This window comes from Alternaria arborescens (assembly GCF_004154835.1).
Source record: "Alternaria arborescens strain FERA 675 chromosome Unknown contig_10, whole genome shotgun sequence".
NCBI lineage: Eukaryota > Fungi > Ascomycota > Dothideomycetes > Pleosporales > Pleosporaceae > Alternaria > Alternaria arborescens.
This window is the reverse complement of record NW_021167865.1, coordinates 439222-457869: the sequence shown is the minus strand read 5'-3', so window position 1 is coordinate 457869 and position 18648 is coordinate 439222. Positions and strand designations below refer to the sequence as shown.

Below are 18648 nucleotides of genomic sequence, written 5' to 3'. Positions count from 1 at the left end.
ACTCCTTGTGTCAACACGATCATGTCTCCACAGGGCGAGCGCGCACCGTTGCTACAACAGCGATGGAGTGAAGAAGGCGAGCCGCGAACAGTCAGTCATCCTGCACGCGCTTTCTGTCGATAGTGTTTACTAACTACTGACAGCATCTTCGCATCGAGGACCTTTCCAACGACGAAAACCCACGAACATGGGCGCGATGGCGGAAGATGGCCAACGTGGCTGTCATAGCCCTCATGTCCAGTACATACTCTCGCTCGCCTATACATGCCTTTACTGACAACCATGGCAGTTCTCAGCCCCCTCGTGTCCTCCATGTTCACGCCCGGCATTGCGCAAATCGCCGATGACCTCAAGTGTAGCACGATTGCCGTTATTGGAACAACAACTGGCTTCGTAGTCATGCTCGGAATCGGCCCCTTGATCCTCGCTCCCTTGTCCGAGACGTTTGGACGTAGAAGAATCTACCTCGTGTGCTTCTCCGTGTTCGCTTTACTACAGATACCCGCTGCACTCGCGCCCAACATCGCCTTCCTCATCACAGTACGGAGCATTGCAGGTTTCTTTGGGAGCGTCGGCATAGCGAATGGCGGAGGAACCATAAGTGATATGTTCATACCAAGTGAACGAGCAGGAGTATTTGGCTGGTATCTACTAGGCCCGTTACTTGGACCTACCCTAGGACCATTGTTTGGTGGCATCATCGTACAGCGCTTGGGCTGGCGCTGGGTCTTCTGGATCATGACCATCGTGTGCTTCGTCAACACCTTGGCTGGTTACTTCTTCCTTCGAGAGACTTATGCGCCGTTGATTCTGAGTTCCAAGAAGGCCGAGTTTGAGTCTCAGAGCTCCGAGTTCGACGGCACGAAATACTCCTACGAGGGCGAAGATACACGACCGTTGAAAGAAAAGCTTACCCAAGCTCTCAAACGCCCACCCAAGATCTTCGCTCAACCTATCGTGGCCGTCATGGCTGTATATCAAGCGCTCATCTTCGGCACAACCTACAGCATCTACACAAACATGCAGCCAATTTACCAAGACGATTACGGTTTCTCCACCGAGAAGGTCGGGCTGCTATATCTAGGCCCCGGCCTTGGTTTTCTTTTCGCTGTCTGGTTTCTGGTCCCGCGAATCGATACCGTATACAAGAATCTCACAGCCAAGAATCACGAAAAGGCACGACCCGAGTTTCGCCTCCCGCTCGCGAACATTGGCTCTGTTTTCATTCCCGTTTCGCTCTTTTGGTTCGCTTGGACTGTAGAGAAGCACGCGCACTGGCTCGCATCTATATCAGCAACCTTCTTCTATGGCATCGGACAGGTCATGATCCTGAATAGCACGCAAAACTACTTCATCGACAGCTTCGAGAAGTACGCGGCCAGCGCAATCGCTGCTGGTACTGTTTTCCGCAGCGTTGTCGGTGGTGTCATCCCAATCTTTGCGCCCATGCTCTTCGAGAAGCTAGGGTATGGTTGGGGCATCAGCACGTTTGCGTTTGTCAGTTTGGTTCTTGCACCCGCTCCAATCTTGTTCTTTATCTTTGGCGAGAGGCTTCGGGAACGGTTCCCGGTCGATTTGTAAAGCCTTTTCGTGTGGGTATCATATTCTTGTTCGTAGTGTAACTGCTGTATCTGTTTAAATGAACTTTAATTGGTCAATTCTAAATGACCTTCCTCTTGTAGCTCTTACCTAGTTTCACGGCTCATCAGCATGTCTGCTGCCCAAGACATCTATGCCCTACCTAACGACAACAGGCAATAAAGCGAGATACGAGCATACATTAAAGCCAAGTTGATGCAAAAACTGCCCATTGGTGGTATCTGGCAGCTACAGTAACTCTGAAGCCTTGAAAGCCATTCGCTGATCAGTCTCACTTGCAGAGTGCACAGTGCCTCAGGAATCCGTGCACCATGAACATCCTCGTTTTTCAACCCAAAATTGAAGAAATATTGATTCGTCTATACAGTATGCCCTGTATTCACACACCTCAGAGCTCACGAGGCGGGTAGTACCATGGAGGTAGCACGCTTCTTGGCAATCATCTCGCAACCGGGCTAACGTCCTACACATCTCGTGTAGTTTCGACTCGGAGAGTGTATATAAGGCTCTGATAGTACAGTTCCGATGATGATCACCGTTAGTCCCAAGTGAATTGCCTGAAGTCTTCTAAGGATGCATCTTGTCCTATTTATCACTACTTTGCTCACCGTCACGGCTACTTCTATCGCAGCCCCTACCGATAATCCCGCCGAAACCACCACCAGCATTTCTATCAAGGCTGACACTGATCTCTATTCTCAGGCTTGTCCTGGTAGGCAAATTTACCACTGGCAGGGTGGAGGTTGTGAGACCGACTGGGGGAACGATTGTTATAATCGTTGTAAAAATGTTGCCGCATCCAAACGTTGCTGCATGAGAACAGTTGGTTGGTATCAGGATGGTGGAGGATGTTTGAGTCCCTGGGAGACTTGCGAGTGCACTTGTAAACGTTAGGCAGGTATGAATCTGCCCCACCAGAACTGTGCGAAGTCATGGCTACCATGATCGGTGTTTAGGATGGCTTGCTGACTCTTCAATTGTAGTACAGCTATATCGTGGTTCGTGCGCTGCCATAGGATTTCTACGGTGCTTGCATATTGGTTGGCTGTGTTGTGTGGCAGACGGTGGATGAGTTACTCAAGTTCTCGCTTGAATTGGCTATTCAGGGCAAAGGAGGTTTAGATCTCGGTGATGACCATCGCGTTCTGGTTTCAATCAAGGGTTATTGGATCAATGATCATATAGACTGGTTTACAGCACAAACATGTCTGTCCATTACATATCACCTTTATAAGTGACTCGTGTAGGCGCGATTTCTTTTCTCAACCGAGACACAAAATCGTCTAGAGCATCCGCAGTTCCCTTGTCAGTACCTAGACTTTCACCACGGCCCGAAGTCCACCAGATGCCAACATTTACTTTTGCTGGCAGCCACTTCGCTTCTTGCAAAGCCATCATAATATGAGACTCGTAGTCCCTCTGATATGCTTGGGCAATGCGCTCCTCCCTACCCATACTGTGCGCCTGTGCACGGCGATGTCTATCCGCAAATCGCAGACGGTTACCACGACGGCCCAGGACCTCCGCAGTATCAAGTCCCAGATCAAGCTCTTCCAGGGCAGAGAAGTGTTCTAAGAGACGGAGGGAACGCTGCATGTCGTCAAGGAGCTGCAGAGACCTCGCTTGTGAGCTGGCGAAAAGTGCCACCATATTCGCTGGATGCAAAAGTACGCGCTCAATGCTGAAGTAGGGTAAAGTGATTCGTTTGACAAGCTTCCTGTTCTTGAGTCCAATTTTTCGGAAGAATTCCCGTATAACAAAGCGTATGGATTCTGAATCGTTGTGAAGAAAGAAGTTGAAGCGACCAAAGCAGTATGTGAGAACTTCGGCGTGAAAGGTACGGCTGACAAACGCCAAACCTCGGATGTTTTTGAGGCCCCGTAACTTATAACCGCCACTGGGTTGCTGTTGGACAGTCATCTTAATGATTTGGCTTCGGAAGTCCTGCACTAGAACACAATGATATATCTGCTGGCGAATTTCGAGCGGTAGTCTGAGAAAGCCAGGGGCGGTAGTGGTGACGTTCGCCATCGTTGGTGACGTTCTGGATGTTCGAACGTCTGAATCAAGCATGAATAGTCGTTCGTGTCTGGAAATGGTTTCGAGAGGGATCTGCTTAAAGAATCGATTGGGATAACAAGAGTCCGATGTGGTAGTATAGGAAGTTTCATCTCAGGCTGCGGAAAGGGTCCGAGGTTAGCGCTGCGCGGCGTAGTCATCCCGCAAAGAGCCCACCACCTCTTCTGCACTATGTTATCACTCCAATCTCCCTCTGGTTGTACCTACATCCTCAGTATCGCTAGAAGGGCTTGTAGGGATTCGCACCGCCTGTTTTGCGGTTCACTGTATCAAAAAGAAAAAAGAAACATCCCTCATAAGAGGATTATTTCTTCTTGCTCTAGAAGAGTATATTAAGAGCTGTGTAGATATAGATAGAAAACCTAAAAGACTTGCATTATATGCTAATAAGAGATCTTACAAAGATCAATAACATTAAACTGTAAGGTAGAGCTTGTTATTCCTGTATCTGTCTGGATTTTTTCTTGTACGAGGTAGCTTCTCAGCCCGCAACATCCATGCTACATCGAAATTGCGTTCCACCGAAGGAAGATTACATGCTTCCACAGACCCACAACATGCCATGGTATGACGGCTCAACATACTGCGCACACGCCAAAGCTTGTTTCAATATGGTATTGCTATTTGTTGTAAGTAGATTAAACACTAAAAACTACCTCCAAGCCACCTTTGCTATCGACTTGCAGTAAACATAGTATGGACAGAACCAAGAGGGATGCAAGACATATTCGCGTAACGTAGCCTATACATCATTGACAAAAGAGCTACGAACTACATCAATGACACTCTACAAAGAGACGTCAATGGACAGAGAGAGACCTGAAGCGTCGATGATAGCATCAACGCAGCCGAAGTTTTGCTCAACGTCAAGGTTGCCAGGCTCCTTCCAGCCGTCGTTCTGGTAAGAGAACAGGCAAGCCTCGGATCCGACCTTCTCCATGATCTTCTTCATAGCAGTCTTCTGCTGCTCAACACCAGCGACAGCCTTTCCGTTAGACTGGCCAGCGCTGGGCCAGCCGATCTCGGTGATGTACTTGCCCTTGGAGGCAGCCTCGGGGCAAACCTTGGCAGCCTGCTCGAGTTGTTGGGCAGCGAAGTCACCGGCCTCCTCAGCGGAGACGGACTGGGTGAAGTAGGGGTGGACCTGGACAGTGAAGACATCGATGTGGTCGCAGAGAGCAGCACCGTGCTCCTCCCAGGAGCCAACAGTCTCAGTGGTGGTGACAGCAACGCCCTCGTAGCCGGAGCTGACGAGTTGCTCACGGACGTAGTCGATGTAAGAACCAAGCTCGTTAACGTCGCAGTTACCGTTGAAGACACATTCGTTTCCGACAATGACCATGGCGACGGAGTCCTTGGGGGCGTTGTCGGTGATGTCCTTGAGCTGGTCGTTGGCGTAAGTGGAGAAAGGACCCCTGCCGCCCTTGCCACCGGCCTCAAGGAAGATACCGTAGATGACCTTCAATCCGTACTTCTGGCACTCAGGAACAACGTGCTCGAAGACACCGCAGTCAGTGCTGTAGGAGCGGATAGTGGTGAATCCGAGCTCAGAGATCTTCTTGATGTCGGTGGCGATCTCATCGGCGGTCTTGCAGTCACCAGAGTTAGCGTAAGGGGTGTATGTAATGGCCCACTTGTCGCCGTTGGTCTTGATGTGGTCACCCTGGTTGTAGCTGCCAGTGGGCTTGGGCTTCTCTACCTCCTTGGTGGAGCTAGGGGTTGGCTTGGGCTTCTCGGCTGAAGAGGCAGGGGCAGAGGGAGTGTAGGCAGGCTTGGAAGCCTCGGGAACCTCCGGAACGGCAGGCTTGGAGGATTCAGGAACCGAAGGGGAAGCGGGCTTAGACTCCTGGGGGACGGAAGGGTAAGCAGGCTTGGACTCCTGGGGAACGGAGGGGCATGCGGGCTGAGTAACCTCAGGTACGGTAGGGTAAGCAGGCTTGGACTCCTCCGGGACGGGCGCTGGGCCAGTGGGCTTGCCCTCCTCCTCAGTGCAGGTGGTGGACTCTGGGACAGCAGGCTTAGATGCCTCTGGGACCTCGGGAACGGCAGGCTTGGACACCTCGGGAACAGAGGGCTTGGATGCCTCAGGAGTACCGGCAGGGTAGGTTGGCTTGGGAGCCTCCATGGAAGAAGTCTTTCCCTCCTCCTCAGTGCAGGTGGTGGACGACTCTGGGACAGCGGGAACCGCTGGCTTGGTGGACTCGGGCACTGCGGGGTAGCCAGGTGCAGAAGACATTGGCACCTCGGGGTACGCGGGCATGGAGGACTCGGGCACAGCTGGGTAAGCGGGCTTGGAGGACTCAGGGACCGCAGGGTACGCGGGCATGGAAGTTCCAGGGACTACGGGAGCAGGGTTGGAAGGCTTGGGGGCCTCTCCGGTCGAAGCCGGGACGTTAGGAGTAGGAACGACGATTGAAGTCTTTCCCTCCTCAGTGCACGAAGTCTCTGGGACAGTAGGTGGGACAGCCATGGTGCTGTTGGGGGCCATGGAGGGCACTGAGTCCTGTTAGTGAATGTACTCAACGGACCACGGCTTCTCTTCGTTCACTGCTTCTTTCCAATGTTGGGTATCACATACTTGCGGTCACAGTGACGGTGTGGGTGATTATTTCGCAAGACTCCTCGGCGGCGTATCCACCATTGCGGCGCATGTGGAATCCAGCGTGAGCCTTGTGCTGCGCGGCCACAACTGACCCAACAAGGGCAGCTGCAACGAAAGAGTAACGCATCCTGAACTTGTTTACGTGGTATAGGGGTGTCTAGGGGTAGTAGGGTCGTCTGCTGAACGAGTGAAGCAGGTAATATTAAGTAAATAGATAATGAGTGACGGGGCACAAAGGCCGAAGGTTCTTGTCAACGAGGCTGGTGATGCGTAACTTGAAAGCCTTGCGTAAAGAGAAAAAGGAAGAAATCTTGGGGAACACAGCGGTTTTCATGCATGTGCCGTGGCCTGTGAGCAGCAGTTAGTGGAGAACTGCCTCCAAGGCGTTAGGTTAGGGGTCCTGGAAATTGCCCTGATCATTGTTGTACAAGAACGGCATGGACGCCATCCTACGGCTCTATTGAGATCGTGATGTGCTCCGAGCGGAAATGAGTCTGGGGTATAATTGTCGTGTTAGGTCGAAGGTGGGTCTAGTCTAAAGTCAGATGAGGTTAGTCGTCTCTTCACCCTGAACTGCCGTCCCGAGCAAACGAGTGCGTCACAGCAACAAACACCACGCCAATTCCTCGCATCAGCAGTGCCGTGAGGCGTGTGAACTTTATCGCAGCAATGCCACTTGCTGTGCGTTTCTTAGCTGCCATGTGCTCGACCTCACTTCCGGTAAGGCGCACCTCGTATCGCTAATTGCGGTCCACCGATGCTCCCATCTTCATCAAAACCACGGCAACGCGCATATCAGCAATCACAAGCAGCAATCGCGAACGGCTAATCTTTGTGCAGCTCACAGCGGAGCCATGGCCGCAGCGTGCGCCACCATGCAGGTACAGAACGACTTGTGCAGGGTTATACCTGCGGGACGTTCTTTAATTGGCCGAAAGACCCGTCGAAGAGTTGGGGTGGGCGCTGGATGTTGGTGTGTGCCCCTTTCCTGTCACGATTCAAGGGAACGGCCGGCGCGTTAAAAACGCTTCCACCGCTATTGATGGACATCACTAAACTCTCCGCTCGACGATGCCGGACCATCGGAAGACAAGTATCCGCAAGCTGCTAAACTTAGGTGTAAGGAATTCGGTGATTTTGTACGCATCAATACGATGAGTATCTCAACTTTGCGTGCGATGTTCCGACGCAATTACGGTAGCGCGTATTTCGTTGTCGGCTACCGCTACCAAGCGCTGCTGAGAACCTTGGATGTCTGGTCAGCATTGGCGACACAGATGGTTGCCGAAGGAGCGGACAGCAAGTCAGGCGACCACTTTGTACCCGCGCTGATTGAGCACATTTGATGCCTAGCATGAAGGAAGGACTCGCCTATCAGCGATTGACGAAGCTAGCATGCGTAGCAACCAACACGTTGTATCTCTCACATCTTGGGCTCAGTTTTCCCCTCTCCTGAAAGCTACATCGAAAGCTGAGATGTCTACAGATACATCCATGCCTTTGAAGTCCACAACCAGGGGTCTCTAGTGAATGTGCATTGTTGTGCTATGAATTGCAAAGAAGGTATTGCAGCCCTAGTTCCAACGATCATCTCTCCTCTTTCGTCTTGGACCACTTGTACACCGCCTACCATCTTTACCGGCTATTATCCTGTTGTTGCCCGTAGTAGTGCGCCTTCATCACATCCGCAAAATGCTGACTTCCGTATTCACTGAAGTGTCCTTCCTTTCCTTTAGCTGTCTTGATTGCCGCCTTCGTCGAGCGTGGGAACATCTCTTCCTCATAGTCCTTCAAACCGTCATCAAGACTCTTCTCCCTACGGCATACTTTGGCAATCTCTTGAGCCAGAACCTGCGCATCCTTCATACCCACATTGACTCCTTCGCCGGCAAATGGTGTAAACACATGCGCAGCGTCCCCGATGAGGGTGACGCCTGAGCGAGGAGACCATCGGAAACCGACAGGTAGTTCGTACAAAGCACGAGCGACTGGGCTTTCTGTAGAGGAAAAGATGACCCGCTTGAGGTCATCGTGTATGTGGGAGAAGTAGCGGTCAACGTACGTCTTGAGTGCTCTCTCCCGGTCATTCCAGTCGATGCCGCAGGTTTCCAGGAAGTCCTCTGGCACACGCAACGAGGCGTAGGTCCGTAAGCTACCGTCGCCCTGCCGTTGAGACTGCACTGCGCAATCCTTACCAAAAGCCATCATCGACCCTTCTCCCGCATATTTTAGTAGCCAGGGATTGGCCTTGACGTCGTTGCACGTTAATGCCACAGACGATATGCCCGAGTACTCCGGCATCTTATCAGTGAGAAGCTTCCGTACCCTGGACCACGCACCGTCTCCTCCAACCACGAGATCGAACCCAAGCTCTTTCGTACCGTCTGCGAAATGCAAATCGTACTTCCCTTCTCCTTCAGCAGACGGCACAGCCTCTCTTAGCTTCCTTCCAAACTTCACAGATCCCTCCTTCAGATTCTCAAACATCAACGTCGCCAATGCCATTCGATCAATCTCAGGTCTTCCGTCAAACTTTTCCTCCTCCTTAACGTCCTGCTTGTCATCTTCATTCTCATCCCAGAGCACCTCTCCGTTCAAAGTCACAATCTTGATCACATCACATTCTGGACGCGCATGTTTAACAAATTGCTCCCATAGCCCTGCTTCTTTGATAGCGAATTGGCCGGACTCGGGGTGGAGGTCTAGCGAGCCGCCTTGTGTGCGGAGTTCAGGCGAGGATTCGAAGATGCTGAAGGGGATGAGGTGCTTTTGGAGGATGTTGGCGAGGATTAGAGAGGCAGGACCAGCACCCACAATGCCGATTTTGAGTTGGTCAGGTATGGCGGCTGACGGCATGGCTGGTCAGGGGCTATAAAAGTCTCTGGATGGTATTTCAATAATTTTGAGCTGATGCGCGCCGTTTTTCGGGTAGGAGCTGTCGTTTAATGAGGCAGGCAATAATCGGAGGCCTAGGGAAGATGGATAGGAGTATTGGGGTGACTTTGTGATCCAAGATCTGATATGTTCAATATAATGACTTCAAGTCTTGTAATAAGTACTTCTGCTCATACTTTGCTGCCTAGGCCAGTATCACGTTGTCCAGATGCCTACTCAGTCTCGGGCCCTTCTACGGCGCGACGAATCTGACATCTCGGGCCCGACACCACAGGAAAAGACCGAAATACCCGTAAGGGATGCGTCGAAAGCCACACGCCAGAGATAGGGCTTCACAACACGGATGCATGTTTTTCGAATTTGCACACGCTGTGCAACATCGGATAGGCTAGCGTTCTGCACCACCGGCGCGAGGGTCGGCCGAGATCAACGTGGTTCGACCCTCGTATACTCGTTCGCGCAAATCCTAGTGGTTTATGGTAGCACACCTTATTTGCATTAAGCTTCAAGCCAAGAGACGTTGAATGAATGATACGATCGGCGCAACAAGCTGTCACACTGTATACAATCAGGCATCAAAATCATGCTGTCTTTATTTTTTTTCCACCCAAACGAGTTTCAAAGACTTATCGTCTCACCACTGACATGATCGTATTCCTTTTTTTGATCGATCACCACAACTCCGGAAAGTACTTTCATCAGTTCTACGATGAGTCGAGGCGACAACGCTGTCATGTATCACACAGAGGTAGACGGTGCGCAGAGCTAAGTTTTGGACATGTAGAAATCGCCCAGCCCATACTGGGTACACGTGACATGTGCCGTGTGTTACGTCGTGTTATTGGAACGTGCTGTTGGGACCACAATTTTTGACACCCAACGTGCGATAAGACCCTGGCAGCTTGCGAATCCAGAACCCGGCACGTCATCGCAATGCGATGATCATCCCAAACCCAGCCCTCCTCCGCCTTTACCAAAACCGGGTCTCCTGTTAGCCAGGGCAATGTTATGGACCGTGTTTCCAACCCTTACTTTGACGGCATCAAAAGCAGCTTCTGGCGCCTGGATGAATTTACTGGTGTCGATATGCTGAACCAGAGTCGTCCACTCGGTATCGGGCTCAGCCAAGTTCCAAGCTATGCTGACGTGGAAATATTGCGAATAATCATGGCTGTGAGGCTCATTCTTGTCGACCTCGTTCTTGTCGACCTTCCTCCGCTTCGGACCGTCGTTAGAGTCGTGGCTTTCCATCGGACCGTCTCCCACTCCGCCTGTATACAGACCTGGATGGCCACTATACTGGGTCGCGTCGTTACATGCCTGCAGTAGGCGGTTAAGTTCATTCAGTTTCGACTGCTTGATGCCAAGGACCAGAAACCATCGATTGCGCTCAAAATTGGGTACCCACTTCAAACTCTGAAACTCAAAGTTGAAAGTCCGCACAGCGCATCGCCGCACAGCAACGCTCATTGTTTTGAGAAATGGTTCCCTGTCATCAGTGTTGATCTGCAGGGTTCGCGACAAGGACACATGAAGAGGTAGCGATGCACCCAACTCTGACTGAAGAGACGGTATGATCTCTGGTACGGGTAGCTTCTTTGTTCGCTTTGCATTCTGGAGAGCAATCGATTCTCTCACATGCTGTAGCAGGCTGTGAAGAGCATCGGATTCAGGCTGTGTAGGTATCCCTCGAACGCGTTAGTCTATATCATCCACGTTGATGTTGAATTGGTCCGGGTATCCTTACACTCTAAGTAAACATGACTAGGCCATTTGCCCTCGACATGAGGTACAGCCCGCTTGCGTCCGCCGTGTAGGCTTGGGTTGTCGCTAGTGCTGACACGCGCATTTGTCGCATAAAGGTCGTGAAAGGCTGACGGAAGGGGTGGCAGAGCGTTGCTCGACTCGCTGTGCTTGCGCTTCGACGTAGATTTGGCGGCAGCTTGTGCCGCCTGGGCGTCTACATCAAGGCTCTTATCATCATCATCCGAGGCGGAATCTGGATAATCCACCAGGGACATGGTGGGCTGGATCGCGTTGGTGAGGGATCATCGCAGCTGTCGTCACTCGTGGAGAGCACCAAGCGGCCGCCCCACTCCCAGCCTAGCGCATCCGCATGACGTATGGCTGCGATTGGGCCGCTCTTTTCAACAAGAGCGGACAAGAAGAAATCTGACGCAGGGCCGCGACTGCGAACCGATGACATGTACGCGTCCACGGTACCTGCCAAGTCACGCCTTTATGTAGTTCGCTCTCCCTCCCGTCACCTGTTCACTCTTCGTATCCATCTATAGCACCTGACACTCGTCTGACCATCAAACTTCCACTGTGCAATCACTCCAACCTTCATACAGTCTCGCATTGCCAAAACATCAACAACAGAACCTAAGCATCATGGAGGCGGTAAGTTCGTCTTTCACTTATCCGGTTGCATGGCGATCCATATACTGTGCCTCGCACATGCGCCGGCACGCCTCACCTAACCCGTCTGACTTCAGTTCGGCGCAACCATCTGTTCCTGAATCCAAAAGCTGACCTGACAGGCCAAACATGCGCTGATCGATCCTTTGATCGAACCAGACCCAAGCGACGAGACTGGGTTGAACAGCCACTTCCGTTCGACATTTGCGCCTGCAGCGCCCATCACACCACCCGGATCCGCTGGAGAATCCAAGGGCCACCCATCCGTTAGTGTTCAAAACACCGGCAGTTCAGTTGAGACCAATCCTTTCCGCCGCCATTCCAGGGCCTCGTCCGAGTCAAAGGGTGCTTCGGCATCAGTGTCGCAGGTTGGGCAGAGTACACCACAGAGTAGGAGGTATGACTACCCATCCCCTCCCAACTCTGCCAGCCCTAGACGCGCCCATTTCTCTGAGAACCACCGCGCGGAAATTTTTGGACCCATGAATGAACGCCGACCCCGACGATCCAGCGACCATGCGCCATCCGCCATGCAAAAGAGCCTACCTACTCGCGCCCGTGCAGGTTCATTGAAAGAGCGTTATCCTGGAGACAAGTCACACAGGCCACTTGACCAACTGCGTCATGATGAGAAAGTTGCTCACCGTGCTCCCCATCTTAGGAAAAAGAACTTTCAAGGCGCCGACGTCATCGATCGTCTTGACAAAGCAAGCTTTGGTCGGTACCACCATGAGGGCCCCTACGATGCCGCCAGTATCGCTCGAAACAGGGATACCAAGTACAGCCCTCTCGCGGCGGTTAAGAACTCGAACGAGGAGGCCCTGAGGGCTACCCCACGAGAGAACATTATCGATTCTGTACAAAGGCATCGTCCTCTTGAGGGTGTTGCTATAGTCCCACCTGGCATGGCTGATCGTTTCGGAAGGGTTCTCGATTATGAAGAGGGAGCCGACCTGCAGCGAGAGCCTGGAGGTGACTACCGTCGTTGGCCTGGTGTCGTACGTACTCTTACTGGTTTTCTTTGCCCAAAGCCTTGCTAACAAAAGATAGGAATACCACCCAGACGATCTCAAAGGCAAAGGCGAGCCTTCTTTCACCATCGAAAAGGCCCTGAAGGACCACAAGCGTCTCGGCGACACTGGTACTGAGATGACCTCCCGTAGCCATCGCACACGTAGCGTGGGTCATGCCGAAGCACCCGGTATCGTCCCATCCGTCGCTACCGATCCGGAAGCATCCGGCGTCGGCCGCAGCAACACTACTGGCAGGAGTGTTGGCGGCGCAATCAGGAAGCGCATTGGCAGCATTCGTCGTCGCAAGCAAGAGGTTGAGGTCTAGGGGATCCCCCTCTTTCCCCGTTCGAAGCGATGCTCCGATGTTCCACACGCACACGTAACGGCATGATACCCCATCCCGTTTGAGTAATTCTCCAAAATTGTACAAATACGCATCGCAACCTGAGGCGTGTTGAGCGTCTCTGTTGTCTTTTTGTTCCTAGGTTCAGATTAGCGCAGATCTGACTCACGTCAGTGGTATATTTTATTTTGCGCAGCATATGGACTCGACTGTATAGTCGGAGTCGTGTACGATAATACGAGTAGTGGCTAGCATATTACGAATAATGATACTTACCCCTGAACGACCGTCGACCAATCTCTTGATTTGAATTTCCTTTGAAGTCGGTAAGTTGTTTTGAATGTATGAATATTGTACTTAATGATTCTCTCCTATCCTCAACCTGCGCGGACAATGAGTGATGTCCAAATACCCAACCACATACCCAATCAAAATGCCTACGCTAAAGACATTTATCCCCAAACCTAGCGAACATCCCACAAAACGCCATTGAAGTCCGACAACAACCAAACTCCACAATGCGCGCTGGAATATGCAACAAAGCGCAATGGAAAAGCGAACGAGTCAAGCAAAGACAACCCCCAATACAACAAGGTGTACAAACCTATACGCCACAACATGCCCGCATCACTGGTGAAGGAAAGAAGCCTCCATTCCATCACATAAAACTCATCTTGACTTCCTTCTCTTGCCCAAAATCATCGTCAAACTCATCAGCCCAAGCATTATGACCTAGATCTCCTGACGCACCACCCGCATTACCCGCGTAAGATTCAGTTTTAGCAGAGCGCAAAGGCGGGCGTTCAGCAGGCGTAGGATCATCCCAAGAAGGCTGAGCATCTGGGTTCCAAGGAGCGCCAGACGACCCGTTTTTACTGGGCGTTGCGGAGTCCCAAGGCGAAGAGGTACCGGAGTGACTCGGATGAGTAGGTAGAGGTGATAGGGGTAACGGGGATTTATTATTGGGAGTCGAGGCGGACACTGGTGGATCGCGGAAAGAAGTGTCGAATGTCATTTCCATCTGACCCGCGCCGGGATCGTCGAACTCGTCGTATTCTTCGTATCGGCCGTTTGAAGAAGATGTCGTCTTTTTGGGATCTGTGGCTGAAACGCCTAGACTGTCGTTGTAACTCTTCGTTTCCCTAAGCGTAGAGTATGGACTTGTTGTCTGCGATGGCGAAACGGTTGCGATGTCGATCTTCATGGGCGGGAGTGTACTCTTGATTTCCTTGATCTCAAACTCGGCTTCGGCGTTATATTCTTTACTTTCTGCGGCCAGAGTTGCTACCTCCTTTCTTATGGCATCGATGTCGAACATGACCTGATTTTCTGCGAGTTTCGCCGGGTCTTGATCTTGGTCTAGTTTCCGATGGCCTGGTGGAACGGCATTTGAATTTTCATCATAGACTTCCCAGTCCTTCTTGTCCTTCTTCTTCTTCGACCACCAGCTCAGTTTACTACCTCTCTTCTCCTTCTCTTGCGCCTTCTTTTCCAGTTCTCTTCGCGCTTCTTCGATTTCGTTGATAAGTTCGCGCTGCCGCACTTCGTGATTCTCAGGATCTGGGTCCTCGATTTCGGCGAACTCATCGGACTCAACTAGCCACCCGACTTCGCGGAGTAACTTGGGCATGGCAGCACGGTAGGCCATGTGGCCAGGGACCAATTCGGTAACGTTGACGTTTTCAATGGTTGGTATCTGAACGGGCGCAAGACCGGCTACGCGCATTACACCGCCACTGGTTGCGCGGAAAAGGTAGCCTATGCAGAGTATTAGTAGTAGAAAGGGGTAGCAGTGTACATGACATACCCAAGATCCAGTCGTTGGTGGCATACCCATTGACAAACCTTCCAGGTACAACAGATCTTGCCCTAACGTACTCGTCATGCTTGGCTACGGCTGGTGTACCAAACATGTAGACGTTCTGTACAATTCCGAATGCTCCTCGGTTCGCGAGTTCCTTTAGACATGAGAAAATGACTCTCGATCCCAGCGAGAAACCGACGAGAGTGACAGGTCTTGTGCCTAGATTGCGATCGATGAGGGAATCTGCAAGAATCAATCCAGCCATATCTGCTCTAGCCTGCGAAACGATCCACGGATTATCGATCAAATAAGAGAGCTTAGTCAAAGCCAGGGGGAGTGTCATGGCAGCCATGAGGGCAGTGAGGATGGTACTTCCTAGCACTTGTTGCAGACCTTGTGTGAGAGCCTAGCATGGTCAATGAATACCTTTTGAATTGCATGTATAAACTCACTTCGGTGGCAAGAATGTTGATTGTGTCACCCATACTCCTGAGCATCTCTGGCTCCCACAGCACGGAATATATGTCTCCCATGATGGGGTCCACAGTACTGTACGGTAAGCGGACGTCATCCACCTTGCCGTTCATCCAGCCCGCCAACGTAATGATGAGATGAGTCCTCTTGTTGTTGTGAAGCGGTCGATACTCGAACGTCTTGACAGCACCTGTTCGTCTGTTCATGGCGCGCACACCAACAGTACTGCCTGTAACTACACCAGTCGATGTAATGATAGCGGCACCTCCGGCACCTGCCAGGAAACTACTCGTGCCTGCTACTCCGATAGTCGTGAAACCCGCAGCGAGACCAGCACCAATGACCGGAGCCAACAGGCCGGCGGACAAACCGATGACGAGCCCACCACCAACAGTCGCAAGACCCATGAATGCCAATCGCTTATTGCGCGCCCGCTTAGCTCGGTTGACCATGTGCTCATCCTCATTCCAGTTCTCTTTATCTGCTTGTTCCTGCATCTCCAAAGCATCTGTAACACGCTTCTCGAAGCGGCAGCTTTCCAGCCAGTCTACACTGAGATACTTTCCAACCTGCTCAAACAACTCTCTTGATCGTGAGTCGTAAACAGAGTCAGCGATGAGCACCAAAAACAGGTCGCACAAGACGGTCCATCGCAGATCAATGTCTAGATTTTTGCTGGTCGGGAGTTGGGATGGTGATCTAACTTCTGGATAATCAAAATCGTCATCTTGATGTTCTTGATATGGCGGTGGGGGTGGTGTTTGTAGGTCGTCTTGCGAATCCGTTGTCGATGCTCTCTTCGATTGTAGCTCCTTTACGGGCGATTCAGGGCGCGGCGATGATACAGACGGTCTAGCAGAGTCGGATTCATTCACCGTCTCTGCGTCCTCCGCTGCCGGGTTCTTCACTCGAGCATTCTGCATCAATGCTGGCGTAAGATCTGCTGGAACAACGCCATGTTCAGACAATTGCTCGATCATGATTTGCTCAGAAGCATTGATATCCATGTGGCCATAGATTTTGACCATGATTTTCTGTGCCCACATCTTTGTTGTGCCTGACTGTAGCTCAAGCAGCTTTTTCATTTTCTTGTTATTTGTCTGGAAATTTGAAAACTTGCGTTCCATTTCCACCATGGCCAAGCGTACCAGTCCAACATATGCGACACGCTGTCCTTCAGTAAGGAGGTTCTTTGTCGCCTGCATTTGCGAGAGCGGATCCCGACCCTCCTCATCCTCATCAGCTAGTGCAGTACTTCTCTCCTTGAACAGATAGGCAGTGTTGTCGTCCATGCTCGTTTGCGAGTCGGCATCGTCGTCCATGATTACTCTGGTGTATCCTTTGGCAGCACCTCCGACGTTGCCATAGCCGTGCATATCTTCCAGTTCTTCCGTGTTTTCCCTCGCGATGAGCCTGTTGTCGTCGTCGTACATGTCGTATCGCGCGTATGCCGGCATCGTCTGCCATTCACCGTCGTCCTCTTCTTCCTTCTCGTCCTTGACTTCCCTCTGCGATTGTATGACTGCATGCTGATGTGAATACTCGGATATGGTCGGGACGCTCGCGACGCTTGTTTGGAGGCGATGTGAAGGTGCTGTATTCGTGCTTGTGGGTGTTTCGGTGGCTTCGGAAGGCTTTGTAGTTTCTGGTGTATGTTGCTTCGTCTCTACTGGCTTGTCCTCGGGTGGGTTTGGGTCGGCTTTCTCCACGGGCTCCTTTACCTGCCCATTGACATGTGGCAGCGCATCGCTTTCCGTTTCAGCACTCTCAGGAACTGTCTCTGGAAGCTTTGCTTGTGTATCGTCCGCCTTGATCTGTTCCTTTTCCTGGCCCGCAATCGCGACCTTGTCCGGGCTCGTGGGCGTGGAAGCTACGGCATCCTCAAACTGCTCCCCCTCGGAATCCGAACTGTCTTGGACGGGCGTACGCGGCCTCCGCTTCCTGATCGGCAAGCCAAAATCATCGTACTCAATCGCTTCATTATGTTCCTTCTTCACCTCCGCGGTCTCGGCATTATTTCCCTCATTCTTGGGGGCCTCGGCGGGGTTCTCGCTCATACTGGTGGGGACTACCGTGAGAAACGCATGGAGAGACAGGTTCGCAGTCGTATCAAGAGGAAAATGCGCAGGGAGCCGCCGTAGGAAAGAATTCAACTATGTGTCCGAGAATATACAAGCAGGCGTGCAATGCCCAGAGGCGGATTTACTAAAGCGGAGAGCAACGGCAGACGGTACAAGCCGCAGATGTCGGATACCACGGTAGCGTGGCACGCGTGGCTGGTGCGCTAGATTCCGCCCTTGGCTCGAACTTTTGGCCGCATCCAACTTTTTTCCCCGCGAACAATCAACTGCTCCAACACACAAAGTCGCAATGAAGTTAAAGCGCGCCAAGGTAGCCAACTCCAGTCTGTCACAGCCACCTGAACCATTTACTCACCCTAAGATAGGCGTACAAGAAGCAGCTCCATCAATACGAACTCAACTTCGGCTTCCGCGAACCCTATCAAGTCCTGCTTGATTCACAGATCCTCGAAGATGCCTACTCGTGCAAAATCGACCTCCTCGCGCGACTGCAAAAGCTGCTTGGCGCGCAGGTAAAGCCCATGATCACGACTTGCGACATGCGACACCTCTACAACGCAGAACCGAAGAACGAGACCCTCATATTACAAGCCAAAGAGTACGAGCGCCGGCGGTGCAACCACCAAGACTTGGAGAAGCCGCTGAGCACACTGGAATGTCTGAGCTCTGTAGTGGACCCCAAGGACAATGCGACCAACAAGCATCGATATGTGGTTGCGGCCAACGACCCGGACACGCGCGCAAAAATGCGACAAATCGCCGGCGTACCAATCATATACCTGTCCAAGTCTATAGTGCTCATGGAGTCTATGGCTGAGGCGACGGAGCAACACCGTGAGCGAGAGGAAAAGTCAAAGTTCAAATTGGGGCTCAAAGGCCAGCGGAAGCCAGACGAGGCGCCCAAGAGGAAGAGAGAAGACGAGGGACAAGCTGGACAAGGCGATCAATCTATTGAAGATCAGGCTACTGGAGACGCGAGGCCCAAGGCGAAGAAACGCAAGGGGCCCAAGGGACCTAATCCGCTGAGTGTCAAGAAGTCGAAGAAGGAAAAGACGGCCCAGCCAAGTGCTACCAAGAAGGCGCGACCATCCACATCAGAGACCGACGGTGACAAGAAGAGAGGCGAACGTGAAGAATCTGCGCCTCGCAAGAGGAGAAGGAAGCACAAGTCCAAGGCTGACGGAGGCGGGGATGCGCCGGATGGAGGAGAGCCTTCAGAGCCAGCTTCACCATGATAGCTGGCAAAAGGTTTAGGTTGAGGTCTGGATCAAAATGCGATACCCGAACCACTGGACACCGTCAGACCAGATCTGAAAGCAAAAGTTGAGAGGGCGCAA

The 18648-nt window shown here is 51.9% G+C and overlaps 9 protein-coding genes across 9 annotated transcripts; 4 read left to right on the top strand and 5 right to left on the bottom strand.

Annotated features, from left to right (window-relative positions):
• Positions 1 to 21: 21 nt before the first annotated feature.
• On the top strand, positions 22 to 1581 carry AA0111_g5219 (hypothetical protein; the record flags this gene model as incomplete). Its single annotated transcript, XM_028651307.1, has 3 exons — positions 22 to 90; positions 144 to 240; positions 290 to 1581. 3 exons carry the CDS (start codon positions 22 to 24, stop codon positions 1579 to 1581), a joined length of 1458 nt encoding a protein of 485 aa, XP_028507216.1.
• A 591-nt stretch (positions 1582 to 2172) lies between these two features.
• On the top strand, positions 2173 to 2493 carry AA0111_g5218 (hypothetical protein; the record flags this gene model as incomplete). Its single annotated transcript, XM_028651306.1, has 1 exon — positions 2173 to 2493. One exon carries the CDS (start codon positions 2173 to 2175, stop codon positions 2491 to 2493), a length of 321 nt encoding a protein of 106 aa, XP_028507215.1.
• Positions 2494 to 2814: 321 nt separating this feature from the next.
• On the bottom strand, positions 2815 to 3630 carry AA0111_g5217 (hypothetical protein; the record flags this gene model as incomplete). The annotated part of the gene is made up of 1 exon (XM_028651305.1): positions 2815 to 3630. The coding sequence occupies one exon, from the start codon at positions 3628 to 3630 to the stop codon at positions 2815 to 2817; it is 816 nt and encodes a 271-aa protein (XP_028507214.1).
• Positions 3631 to 4465: 835 nt separating this feature from the next.
• On the bottom strand, positions 4466 to 6407 carry AA0111_g5216 (hypothetical protein; the record flags this gene model as incomplete). Its single annotated transcript, XM_028651304.1, has 2 exons — positions 4466 to 6174; positions 6257 to 6407. The coding sequence occupies 2 exons, from the start codon at positions 6405 to 6407 to the stop codon at positions 4466 to 4468; spliced, it is 1860 nt and encodes a 619-aa protein (XP_028507213.1).
• Positions 6408 to 7915: 1508 nt separating this feature from the next.
• Positions 7916 to 9136, bottom strand: AA0111_g5215 (hypothetical protein; the record flags this gene model as incomplete). Its single annotated transcript, XM_028651303.1, has 1 exon — positions 7916 to 9136. One exon carries the CDS (start codon positions 9134 to 9136, stop codon positions 7916 to 7918), a length of 1221 nt encoding a protein of 406 aa, XP_028507212.1.
• A 981-nt stretch (positions 9137 to 10117) lies between these two features.
• Positions 10118 to 11196, bottom strand: AA0111_g5214 (hypothetical protein; the record flags this gene model as incomplete). The annotated part of the gene is made up of 2 exons (XM_028651302.1): positions 10118 to 10863; positions 10923 to 11196. The coding sequence occupies 2 exons, from the start codon at positions 11194 to 11196 to the stop codon at positions 10118 to 10120; spliced, it is 1020 nt and encodes a 339-aa protein (XP_028507211.1).
• A 373-nt stretch (positions 11197 to 11569) lies between these two features.
• On the top strand, positions 11570 to 12934 carry AA0111_g5213 (hypothetical protein; the record flags this gene model as incomplete). Its single annotated transcript, XM_028651301.1, has 3 exons — positions 11570 to 11578; positions 11719 to 12594; positions 12647 to 12934. The coding sequence occupies 3 exons, from the start codon at positions 11570 to 11572 to the stop codon at positions 12932 to 12934; spliced, it is 1173 nt and encodes a 390-aa protein (XP_028507210.1).
• A 676-nt stretch (positions 12935 to 13610) lies between these two features.
• Positions 13611 to 17287, bottom strand: AA0111_g5212 (putative membrane protein; the record flags this gene model as incomplete). The annotated part of the gene is made up of 3 exons (XM_028651300.1): positions 13611 to 14710; positions 14760 to 15162; positions 15209 to 17287. 3 exons carry the CDS (start codon positions 17285 to 17287, stop codon positions 13611 to 13613), a joined length of 3582 nt encoding a protein of 1193 aa, XP_028507209.1.
• A 313-nt stretch (positions 17288 to 17600) lies between these two features.
• Positions 17601 to 18546, top strand: AA0111_g5211 (hypothetical protein; the record flags this gene model as incomplete). The annotated part of the gene is made up of 2 exons (XM_028651299.1): positions 17601 to 17621; positions 17677 to 18546. 2 exons carry the CDS (start codon positions 17601 to 17603, stop codon positions 18544 to 18546), a joined length of 891 nt encoding a protein of 296 aa, XP_028507208.1.
• Positions 18547 to 18648: the final 102 nt, after the last annotated feature.